The following is a 13,047-nucleotide window of genomic DNA, read 5'->3' as shown; positions in this document are numbered from 1 at the left end:
TCAGTGTGAGTGTGTGTTTCAGTGTGTGTGTATTTGCTGTGTCACTCTTTCCGCTCTTGGTCACACTATGTCTTGTCTATAAAATGTGGTCAGTTTTTACACATAGAAGAGAAATAAAACATGTGAACGATGCTTTATCTTAATGTAGATGATAAAGGAATGGAACAAAGTGAAAGTAGTGACTCAAGTACATTTTTAAGCAGCCTAGATACTTTTTACTTTTACTGTACTACACTACATTTGAGAGCAGTATTTGTACTTTCTACTTCACTACATTTTTGAACAGGACTGAAAAGTAAAAGTATTTTTTATTATAGTTTGAGAGCTGCTGAAAAGACTGGGGGTTTATTTTTAATACATTTGTAATAATAATAATAATAATAATAATAATAATAATAATAATAATAAAATTAAAGCAGTTAGTGAAAAATAATGATTCACTTGTTTCTGTTAAACAAAAAACAGCATAAAACTTTATCAAAATCACTACATTTTAAGACCTCAGACTTGTTTACTTTTTAACTGTAAGTACATTTTTTAAAGGGCATTTTCATACTTTTACTTAAGTTTTTTTTTCTTTTTTTTCTTATGATACTTTTACTTGAGTATTTCTTTACTTGAGTAGTTTTTTCATATGATACTTTTACTTGAGTATGTTTTTCCCTCTGGTGTCTGTACTTTTACTTAAGTAACAACTGAGTACTTCTTTAATCACTGCAAGGCAAGGCAAGGCAAGTTTATTTGTATAGCACAATTCGTACACAAGGTAATTCAAAGTGCTTTACAGAATAAGAAAGACATTAAAATCACACAAATCAAAACATAAATAATCACAAATAATCATCATAAAATTAACATTAAAAGAGAAGAGAGCAGAATAAAAACCACTGCAAATAGTCAGTACTGAATGATTGGTTTTAATAAACTCTTCTTCTGTCTCATGAAGCCTTTGCGCTCACTCCTCACAGACTCACTCCTCACAGACGCACTCCTCACAGACTCACTCCTCACAGACACACCCCTCACAGACTCACTCCTCACAGACTCACTCCTCACAGACTCACCCCTCACAGACTCACCCTCACAGACTCACCCCTCACAGACTCACCCCTCACAGACTCACCCCTCACAGACTCACTCCTCACAGACTCACTCCTCACAGACTCACTCCTCACAGACACACTCCACAGACACACTCCTCACAGACTCACTCCTCACAGACTCACTCCTCACAGACACACTCCACAGACTCACTCCTCACAGACTCACTCCTCACAGACTCACTCCTCACAGACTCACTCCTCACAGACGCACTCCTCACAGACGCACTCCTCACAGACTCACTCCTCACAGACTCACTCCTCACAGACTCACTCCTCACAGACTCACTCCTCACAGACTCACTCCTCACAGACTCACTCCTCACAGACTCACTCCTCACAGACTCACTCCTCACAGACTCACTCCTCACAGACTCACTCCTCACAGACGCACTCCTCACAGACTCACTCCTCACAGACTCACTCCTCACAGACGCACTCCTCACAGACACACTCCTCACAGACACACTCCACAGACTCACTCCTCACAGACTCACTCCTCACAGACTCACTCCTCACAGACTCACTCCTCACAGACGCACTCCTCACAGACTCACTCCTCACAGACTCACTCCTCACAGACTCACTCCTCACAGACTCACTCCTCACAGACGCACTTGTCTCGGTATGTGCGCACTGATGACTCTTTTTTATCTCAGCCCATGTGATTTTACTCAGAGTATGACTTGTAGCACCCCCCCCCCCAACACACACACGCACCCCCCCCCCCCACACACACACACCCACGCGCGCGCGCACACACACACACGCACACACCCACACACACACACACCCGCACACACCCCCCCACACACACACACCGTCTTCACACACTGATCCATAAATGACGCATTCTGCTCACGCACACTTTGTTTTGGACATAAACCTATAGGATTTCACTGGCGTTAATCACAGAGCTGCAGTGATATTATAATTCTCCAGAGAGATCCACAGATTTCTGAAGAAAGAGCTGTAAACGCGCGCTGCAGGTGTGACAAAATCCTTTCAAAGCTTTTAACCACACTTTCTATAAGCCTTTCTCACTAAAAGTCAACAGGACCCCGCCCCTCGAGGCTCACGCGCCCCGTGTTCAGGCTGGAGTTAAGCGTTTGGATCAGTCACTCAGCAGCAGCAGGTTGTGTGGCTTTGTTTTTGCTTTTTTTCTTTAGATCAGACCTTATATTCACATCTCTATAGGGTCTGGGGCGTGAGGTCTGACTCTGAAGCTGCTTTGTGTTTGTTTTGTTGTGAAATATAAATGGGGAAAGCCCGTTGCGTCACTTGTGTCACTGATTTGAGACATGTCACAGTGTCATCTCCAGACAGTGCTCGCGTTACGCACAGTTACGGTCCACTGTGGTTAAAATAGCAGAAGTTGTTGGAGTTTGGAGCTTCTCTGTGATTGCTTAACGCGCACATTGGGTCGTGCTGTGATTGGTGCGCGGCTCCTCTGCGCCTCTGCCCCGCCTCTCCACGTCAGTCTTTGCAGTGCGCGCATCAGGCTCAGCGCAGATGAAGTAAACTCGGACTTTCAAACACGGAGACGGAGCGAGGACGCGTTTGGAGTTTGTTGTGGCTGCTCTACGGAATTTATCAATGAACTTTACTCGTTTGGTTTCACAGACAGAGGAGTTATTTTCTCCACACATCTGGTCTTTGGGAAGTTTAAAGGAAGTTTCAAATTCGATCTGCTTTTTCTGTCCAAGGGAAAAGGTGAGATTTTGTGACTTTTTATTTGAATGAGGGAAACACAGCAGGGTTTCAGCTGGATTTGCTTTGAGCTCGAGTTTGCAGCATGAGTGAAAGCTGCAGAGTTTAACCAGTTGTTCCAGCCTGACAGGAGCTGCGCGCAGGTAAAGCGCACGTCCAAAGCCGCGCCGCCCTGGCTCTGTACAACATGGCCGGTGTCAGCAACATGAAAACCCTGGAGGACCTGACTCTGGACTCGGGGTACGGCGCAGGAGACTCCTGTAAGTCCCTCAGCCTGTCCTCCTCCAAGTCCAACTCCCAAGCCTTCATGACGGCTCCGCACCGGGGCAACTGGTGGTACTACTCCGGCTCCATGAACAGCAGGAACAACAGCTGGGACACGGTCAACACGGTCCTGCCCGAGGACCCAGAGGACATCTTCTCCAAGTGTCCGCGGTTACCAGAGCTGGAGGAGTTCCCCTGGACTGAGGAGGAAGTCGCAAAGATCCTGCGCAGAGTGGCCGGCGGTTTCTCCAAAGGGGGAGTTTCTGCTGTTTTCTCCCCCGAGGCCGTGAGGAAACTGTCCGGGCTCCTCCGCAGGGCGCTCATCCGCATCTCCAGAGAAGCGCAGCGCCTGAGCGTCATGCACTGCCGCTGCACGCGCTTCGAGGTGCAGAGTGGGATCAGACTCATCCTGAGCTGGGCCCTGGCTGACCACTGCGTGTCCGCCACAGTCAGAGCCATCTCCATGTACTGCATGAGCGCGGGGGAGCTGCTGAGGAAGGGCAAGTCCGCGCGCTGCGGCCTGAGTCTGTCCGTGGGCCGCTTCTTCCGCTGGATGGTGGACACGCGCATCTCCGTGCGCATCCACGAGCACGCGGCGATCTGCCTGACCGCGTGCGTGGAGGCTCTGGTGGAGGAGATCGGCGCGCGGGTCCTGATGGCAGAGAGGGGTCACGCGGGTCCGGAGGCTGGGTCAGGCGCGTGCCCCGTGAGCGCGGAGAGTCTGGAGGGGCTCGTGAACAATGACGCAGAGCTGTGGGGCGTCCTGCAGCAGCACGAGCACCTGATCTGCGGCAAGAACGCCAGCGGTAAATATGTCTCAACTTTATTTACACACAAGTGTGCGCCCTTTTATGACCTGGCACAAACTCAGCAATGCACAACAATAAACCTGAGTCCTGTGAGTCTCCACGTGTCTGTTCTGACACTTCACTGTGGAGTTACACTTTTGTTTAGTCCTGGAGCTTTTTCTCTCTCTCTGTTTGAGCAGGAAACATCAAAGCTCCACGTGTTTGTGTCTCTGTCACTATCACTGTCAGTCTGTGTAAAAGCCCCGTCTCCTCTGCTGTGTGTCAGTGTGCATGTGTCACTCTGCACACCCTGGTCACTACTTTCCACACTCTCTCGGAAAAGGTGAGCTGCTCTGCCTCTGGTACAATAGCTGCTTTCTCCTGCTGCTGTATGACAGATATGTTGCTGATTTGGCCTGTCAGTGTTGAGAAAACATTGCATAAGGTTCTGATTGAGACACAGAGCTTTTTTCTTAGGGGCTGCTCCACGGGGAGAACTTTGATTGGCCTATTCTCATTTCTCTGATTGACTTTTAGCAGCGCCACATGTTTGGATCTTGTTCTGTTGTAGTTTATGTTCTGTTATTCCCTGCTCCTGTCCACTCCCCCGCTGCTTGGCTCTACTCCTCCAAAAATCCTCTCTCCTTATCCCTTTCCTCCACCCTCCACTGACCGCATCCCTGATCCCAGCTGTGCGGCCCAGGCCCTGCCCATTTGTTGGCCTGCTCTTTGTCAAACTCATGAGGGTTGGGGAGAGGAGCCATAACTTAGTCCTGAAGTCTTTTTTTTACTTTAAAACAATCCAAAAACAGACCTGGTTTGACAAAGCTTTCGACACAGTATTAACACAAACCCGTCGTCATGGAGATAGAGTCAGTTTATTGTAAAAATGCTGTATATATTTTCTTTACCAGGCTCCAAAAAGACTCTAGTGGTGGTGTTCCTTTGTAAAATTGAAATTCAGATGCTAATCGATACTAAAACTAGCATCGAAACTCGCTGAATAGGTATCAATACTGAAGATTTGAAGACAATTTGTGCAAAAAAAAAAGTGTTTTCGTCTTCACTTTGGTATTAAGTTTGTTCCTTAAAGGTCCTATATTACACAAAATAGATTCTTATGAGTTTTAAGCCGTGTTTTAATGCTGTTACCTCGTCAAAAACAGACCTGGAGTTGTGTTTTGTTTCATTCGCACATGTTCTAAGTAACACTTTACTATCAGTCTGTGTACAAAACGCTCTGTTCCACCTTGTGATGTCATGAAGTGGTGTTTTTTTTTTTCAGTAGAGATTCTCAATTCCAGGTTGAACTCATCCAGATGACTCTAAAAATGAAGGTGTATGGAGTTTAAAACCACACTGGAGCACTTCCTGTATCGCCACATGATGACATCACGAGGTGGAACAGAGCGTTTTCAGTTGGAGAGAAGAAGTCAGCTTAAAATTGCAGTTTGTTTTTGTGTTAAACATGTGTGAATGAAACAAAAAAACACAACTCCAGGTCTGTTTTTGATGAGGAAACAACATTATAACATAGAAAATGGTTCGTTTAACATGTTTTGGTGAGTTTAGACTGCGAGTTGAGGAAAGAATCATCGTCTCTGTAGTCCTCCCTGCCATCTATTTGTTATATTTTTGCATATTTAAGGCCAGGGACTTCCTCATAGATATGGCAGAAGTTCACAATTGCTGTATAACAACCCTAAAACCATCGGAATGTACTGCACACTGTATATACATGTATCGCTCTGCTCTTTGTCAAACTCACGTGCGCTCCCGCAGCTCGTGTTTCCATCGCAGTTTTGGCAAGTGCTTTGACGAGCTCGTGTTGGGACAGTGCAGCCAGCCCTTTGTTTGTGGCCCACTACCAGATCCCGGGAGCGGAGCTTTCAGGGCCGAACAATGCCCCTTTGTTGTGCGATCATCAGCTTTGCCCAACGCAGAGGCAGTGAAACCAACGCTGCAGCGGCCTGGCACCGACTCGCAAAACACACACTTATACGTACGGTTTGAAAATGAAGAAAAATGAGCTGTTGTCGTAGCAGTTAAAAATCAATTTATTTATGAATGAGTTCGGACAGTGCACGTGTAAGCCTGTCATGATAATTACTCTGTCGATTTAAGCTGGAACAATACATTTCAGTCTTTATTATGAGGACTTTTTCTCCGCAAAAGTGGGAGATTTTGAGTATTTTTGTTGGAATATGACGAGATTTGAGCTGTTGAGAGGTGAATAAGTCTCTTTTATGGCTGATTACTGCCACGTTTTGCTGTTTATTTGTTGCAGCTCATGTTTTTTAATGGAACAGTTGTTTTAAAATGGTTCACTGGGATTATCTTATGTTATTTAAATCTTAATTAGTGTCAAAAAGAGTTTCAATATTGTCGTTTATCGTGATATTTCTCTGTAGCGCGTTATCGTGACAGGACTGCGCGTGTTAATCAGCTTCAACAAAATCGCCAAGTCAAATTAGTTGTTCTAAGGCAGGTAAAAACGTGCGATATTTGATGAGACAAAAAACGAAAATGACGACACACGTGACAACACAACAGCGGTGGAATTCAACGAAGTGCAAGTAATAACGTACTGATATTTTAGGTATTTGTACTTCAGTAAAAGCTAAAACTTACGTCTGTTTCGTGCTCATCCAAGTCGCCTCTTCAGTTCTTCACTCTTAACGACTTTTTATCCAGTTACAGATTTAACTTCTAGCTTTTACTCTGGATCAGAACTGCACGACTGAGGGATTACACAGATATCTGGAATTTACTTGAGTACATGTTACAGTGGCTACTTTTTACCTTTACTTCACTACATTTGAGAGAAGTGTCTGTACTTTACTGCTCTCAAATGTAGTGAAGTAAAACTGTACATTTGGGGGAAAAAAACTATTGATTCAGCACAAAATCACCACATTTGAAGCTTTATAAGACTCAAAATATGCATGAAATACTTTTACTTTTTACTCTAAGCACATATTTAAACTCGCACTTTAATACTCTTACTTAAGTACACTTTTTCACGTGATATTTTTACTTTTACTTGAGCATTTCTTCACTCTGTTATCTGTACTTTTAAGTAACAACATTGAGCACTTCTTTCACGATTGCGACCAAAACATTCTATCTTTTTAATGCTGAAAAGTCCTCAAAATGTCTCCTACAAAACGACGCAGAAACCCACAGTTAGACTAGAGCGATAGAGCGTGAGTGACACCCAACTGGAGTGAAGTTGGAGTGAAGTTGGGGTGTCATGCAGGAGCACGTCTGTGGAACAGGGTGGAGTCGGCTGAAGTCGTGCCAGAGACATTGTGATCATCTGGTTTTGGGGGATTTGCGTTCTGCCGCACATGCCACTGCAAATATTGACAAATTGGAGCTTGATTTAATGCTGTTTCTTGTCATAACGATAAGATAAATTGTGGAAAAAGAAGAAGTAAACAACAGCGTGACACTTGCTGGACGGTCAGATGAATCACAAGATCAACTCTCATGTGTCCGAACTGTTTCAGAGAAGAATAGAAACTAAACTAGAGGAAGGAAACAGGTACGAGGGCGTAGATAGAGTTATGTTTACAAAGAAATGAGCAAAACTGTCCAGGACAATAGAACTTTTATGGTTGTAAAGTTGTTGTTGAGTCCAGTTCGGGGAGGGAAGTGTGACATTTTGGTCATTTGGGCAACATTATCTCATTTGGTGTGACGTGTTTGTCCAGTGTCTGCGTACGTTGGTGTATAAATGAATGTGTGTATGGCAGGGAAGGGACGATAAACAATAATATCGCTTATCGTGGTAAAAAGGGACAATTTATATCACACATGTCAAACTCAGGCCTGGGGACCAAATTTCGCCCGCTGTGTAATTAAATTTGGCCCGTGAGATCATATGAAATGTGCATTAGAGCTGGTCTGCGGGTATATAGAGCATGCACCACTAATACTACAAATCCCAGAATGCTTTGCGAGTACGATGCAGTCGAGACCAGGAAGTGCGGCTACTTTTCTGTTGACACGTATTAGCAAACAAGCTCCTGGTCACTTCGGCTAAATTAATTACTACAGAGAGAGAGAGAAGTAAGAAATGATACTACTGATGTGTCTTTTATTTTATTTAATTTCTCAGATGTTTGTAATATCAAACTTGGGTTGTTCTGGATTTTGTGTTTTCCAAATGAAAAAGCTAAACATCACACATCAGGTGCAGCTATTTTTTTTTTATAAATATTCAGTTTGGCTCGTGAATTTGTCTGAGTTTTGAATTTTGTCCCAGTTTTTGTCCCAGGGTTTAGGGGCCCAGAATTGTGACGCTTCTTCTTGTCCCGGGCCCCCAAATTTCTGTGGACGGCCCTGTTTTTTCACAACGTTCTCTGCTGGATCGTAGCTGTTTTCACTGATAACAAAGGACAATTATACAAAAGAACTTATTCATAACATTAAAATGATAATTATTCATATCCATAACGTTTTTAAACTGTCAACAACTGTAATCGTTAATCGCAAATATTTTGGACATGATAATCGCAACACAAAATCATTCAATTCAATATCGTCCCAGGCCTTGTGAGTGGGCGTGGTCCTTTGGTGTAAAGAGGGCGGAGTTTAAACAGGAGAGAACTTTACTTTAGGCTAAACGTGCGGCGGTAATCGTCATGGCAAACTCTTACGCTGATAGATAATCATTCACTAATTACGCTAATTATTTGGACAGTTGAACGAAGCCTGCAGCCAGTAAAGACGCTGCACCTGATTTTTAAAAACAGAACTAGTTTTACGCCGTTTGACAGCGATCCAAATGCAATTTTAGTACTGTAATTATTCACAGTGATGAGTTCATAAGCTCTTTTCACTACTTTCAGAAGCCAGAATACGTTTTGTTGTCACGTTAATGCTAATAACAACTAGCATGCTTTACTTCCTGGTTCACGGAGGATAAAAACGTTGTATAAGTGTATGGAGACAACGCACAACGGTCTCATTTTGACACGAAACGCGGCTTTAACATATAATAATACATCTGCACTGGGGCAAAATGAATGAATGAATCTATTTTTATTATTGTGTCTTGTGTACAAAAGAGCTTATAAGAGTAGAAATAAATCTTGTGACATTGCAGAAACATATCCACGCAAAGCTAAAGGCGGAACAACCAAATATTAGAGCGTGTGACCTTTTTTTTGACCAGGCAGTGTAGAATAAAACAGTTGCAAAAACAGTGTTACAAAAACCACTGGACTCAAATGCGGCCCACCACGTCATATTATGTGGCCCGTGACAAGATAAATTAAAATGTATGACTGTCTTAAAATGTCAGTTTATATATATATTTTACATTTTTGCAAATTTGAGACGAACAATTTTGCTGATGTGGCCCTCGGTGAAATTGAGTTTGACACCCCTGAATTAAAGCATTTCTAAATTCATCGTAAAATGGACAATACAACAAAAAATGAGCTTTGATTTCCACTTCTCCAACTCACATAATCTGCAAAGTCTTTCTTCTTCAGGGGCTTGAGAAAAACCTTCCAGTTTCTAAGTCCAGAGGAAGCAAAATAGTTTTACTTTCTTATATGAAAACTGGGCCCAACCCCTTTAAGAACCTATAATATGACACTATACATAGATATAATGTTGCCGTAATGTTATTCATCCAGTTCCACATTGTTTAGGTCAAATTTAGCCGACGTTCTTTGTTTCCACTGCGACTTTACCATGGCCCCGTATAAAGCTATAAACCATCTCCACCACTGTCCTTTCGCAGCGAGTTCAAATGACAACATCCCATTATTCTGACCACCCCGGCTTTTTATAGGTCTGGGTCCTGTATAACCCGCATAACCCGCTACCACCTGACACCCCACACCCAAAAACCCGCTAGCGAACGGCAACAACACGCGCTCAACCAACCCAACGACCCGATCTCACGCCACCGCCAGAAAAAGAACAAGTCTACGACAATTTCCGTATTAATTCCCCTTTCCCCTTCCTCTTCCTTCGATTTTTTGGGAGTTTTTTTTCGCTCTTCGAGGTTGGCCCATGCACATCTGGAACTCTTTAAAGCTTAAATGACTTACACGGCTCCAATAACAATGCGCTTACTCTCTCTCGCTCTGCCGTTCGGTCTATCTGTTTATATCTCGCGTCTGTGGGGACTGCATTAGAGGAACTGGCTCATAATGCACCAGGATCTTATTCATTACTCATGCATACATCTATACAACCGCATTAACAAAGACCTTGGATTGTATTATTAGTCCGCTCCAATGGCCTCTTGTATAATCCCGTATCCACCGCACAAGGCGCCCTTCAGTACAACCCATTTGTCATTCGTTTCCTCGCGCTAAAGTACAAAGTTTAAAGCGCTTCCTGGTATAATTCCGACTTGACGATACATCGGGGCGCGTTAAAGTGCACGACGGACGCTCCTCTAATGGACGGAGCTGTTACGAACTCATCGATCCGCGCGACGTGCTTTGCTGGCGAAACAAAACGGTGCAGGTTGTGTGTTTTTAAGACGTTAGCGGACTTAAACGTATGTGTAAAAGGTCAGATCTGTGGAAAAGCGAACCCGCGGAGGTCTCAATACGAACGCGTGTTTTCGAGGTGTTTTTAGCGACGCAGTGTCTGAAATTGAATGCAAAATAGATGCGTTCCAGGCCGCGCGATCACGTTTCCATGGCGATAAGTAAGTCGCAAGGCTGTCCGCGAGAAAAGTTGCGTGGTACGGCTTTAAAGCGGCCGTTTTACGCAATTTTCTGATGTGTTATAATGTTGTTTCTTAGTCACAAACAGACCTGGAGTTGTGTTTTGTTTCGTTCACACAAAATCTGCGTGTTTAGGGTTGTTAGTTCTTCGCTCAAAACACTCCGTTGCACCTTGTGATGTCATCATGTAATACAGGAAGTGCTCCACTGTGTTTTAAACTCAAGACACCTTAATTTCTAGAATCATTTGGATGGTTTCAGACCTGGAATTGCCACTTATCTCGACTGAACTAAAGGTAAAACGTAGCTGTTAACATGAAAACTACCACTTTATGACATCACAAGGTGGAACGGAGCGGTTTGAAGTTTGGAAAAGTAGACAGACTAATAATAAAGAGTTACTCAAACATGTGTGAGTGACAAAAAACACAACTCCAGGTGTGTTTTTGAGGCGGTAACAGCATTAGAACATGACTTAAAACGCACAAGAGTCAATTTTACGTGATATGGGACCTTTAAGTTTTCGTATTTGTGATGTTCTTTGGCAAAAAGTAGTTGAAATTACGCAAGTTCTTGGCTATTTCCATTCATTCCATTTGTAAACAATTAGTACATACAAAATCCTGTACGTCTTCCAGCTTTTTTCATGCTCAAAACGTGAACCGCCAAGAAAAAACGAGGCATAAACAAAGACATTTTCAAACTGGCACTGCATTTTTGTTTGACATTTATTATGAATTCATTACCGTGAACTTTTGTAAATTAGTTTTTTTGTCTGTTTTTGTTCAAATCAGAAGCTAAACGAGCATAGTTTTGATTTTGGACGCGTACAAACAGCGATTACCCCGCCTCAGATCGGACTCAGAGTTGCTACACAGAGCGCGGAGTGTATAAATGAAAGAACCAATTCATACTTCGCAAATGTACTTCGATAAACAAACGCCGGTCCGCCGCTCGTTGCCAGATATGGAGCCGAGTGAGTAATGCTTTTGGGTGCATTGCAAGTGCAGCACTACCACCGCACATGATTTGCAGCGCAGTTTTGCCCGAAATATGTTTTTAACCCAAAAAAAGAGGCGTGGGAACAGGAGACGAGGCCGCGCGGGGAGAGAGCAGAAACGCTTTTGTGGTGATGCAGATGGAGAAACCAGGAAAACTAAAATACACTCCCTCTGCCACAGGACTGGACCCAGATCAAGAAACTCTGATGGACGTTAATATCAGCGGTGGGAAGTAGTTCAGTTGACCTTTAACGAGTTTGACTGTGTTTTTAAGTACATTATGATGATTTACATGAGGAGAAAGAGTCAGTGTGGTTAGAGAAGTAGTGCAGTAGTAGTAGTAGTAGTAGTAGTAGTAGAAGCTGTGGTTGTGGTATTAGCAGTAGTGTTGGTGGTGGTAGCAACAGCAGTATTACTAGTAGAAGTAGGACTAGTAGTAGTAGTAGTAGTAGAAGTAGTAGGCCTGTCAACAGAAATTTGGGGGCCCAGGGCAGGAAGCCTCACATGGGCCCCCTCTAATATAAATGAATGCAAAAAGGGTCCAGTTCTGGGGCCCTAAGACCCTGGGGAGTAGTAGTAGTAGTAGTAGTAGTAGTAGTAGTAGTAGTAGTAGTAGCAGGTCTGGGGGTCTGGGGCAAAAATCCTTACATGGGCCCCCTCTAATATAATTAAATAGGAAAAGGGTCCAGTTCTAGGGCCCTAAGATGCTGGGGAGTAGTAGTAGTAGTAGTAGTAGTAGTAGTAGTAGTAGTAGTAGTAGCAGGTCTGGGGGTCTGGGGCAAAAATCCTTACATGGGCCCCCTCTAATATAATTAAATAGGAAAAGGGTCCAGTTCTAGGGCCCTAAGATGCTGGGGAGTAGTAGTAGTAGTAGTAGTAGTAGTAGTAGTAGTAGTAGTAGTAGTAGTAGTAGTAGTAGTAGTAGTAGTAGTAGTAGTAGTAGTAGTAGTAGTAGTAGTAGTAGTAGTAGTAGTAGTAGTAGTAGTAGTAGCAGGCCTGTCAAAGAAAAATGGGGGCCCAGGGCAAGAACTCTTATTTGGGCTCCCATCTAATATAAATAAATAGGAAAAGCATCCAGTTCTAGGGCCCTGAGACCCTGAGAAGTATTGGTAGTAGTAGTAGCAGTAGTAGTAGTAGTAGCAGTAAATGTAACTATGACTAACTTTGTTTTCTCATGAAAGGCCTGGTTGGTGACACAGTTCCTTCTGGGAATCGTGCCACCATCCCGCCTCGGTGGCACAGTTCCCATAAGGTCCCAGGTTGAATTCCACATGTATTAGTACTGTGTGTAATTATTGCAGTAGCTGTGGTTTAGTATGAGTCACTGAAGTACTAACAGTACAGTATTAATTAGGATTATCATAATGCCTTATTCATTTGCTGTCCTGTGGTCTTAGTGAAGTGTTTGTGCAGTAGTGTTGGGGCGGGGCAGTGGTATTACTCAGATGAATCATTTCCGCTCATGTTGATTGATCATGAACTT

General features: G+C 43.6%; 1 protein-coding gene across 1 annotated transcript in view; it reads left to right on the top strand.

The window, feature by feature from the left end:
• The first annotated feature begins 2,608 nt into the window (after positions 1 to 2,608).
• The window catches only part of abtb2b (ankyrin repeat and BTB (POZ) domain containing 2b), an 89,970-nt gene continuing 79,531 nt past the window's right edge, over positions 2,609 to 13,047 (top strand). Inside the window, exon 1 of the mRNA XM_033968035.2 lies at positions 2,609 to 3,880. Coding sequence (XP_033823926.1) covers positions 2,998 to 3,880 — 883 coding nt within the window. The 5' untranslated portion in view covers positions 2,609 to 2,997. The remainder of the gene's footprint in view (positions 3,881 to 13,047) is intronic.

The sequence above is a fragment of the Periophthalmus magnuspinnatus genome, chromosome 6 (genome assembly GCF_009829125.3).
Source record: "Periophthalmus magnuspinnatus isolate fPerMag1 chromosome 6, fPerMag1.2.pri, whole genome shotgun sequence".
Lineage (NCBI taxonomy): Eukaryota > Metazoa > Chordata > Actinopteri > Gobiiformes > Gobiidae > Periophthalmus > Periophthalmus magnuspinnatus.
Note: the sequence above shows the minus strand (reverse complement) of the source record. Positions and strands in the feature narration are given on the sequence as shown.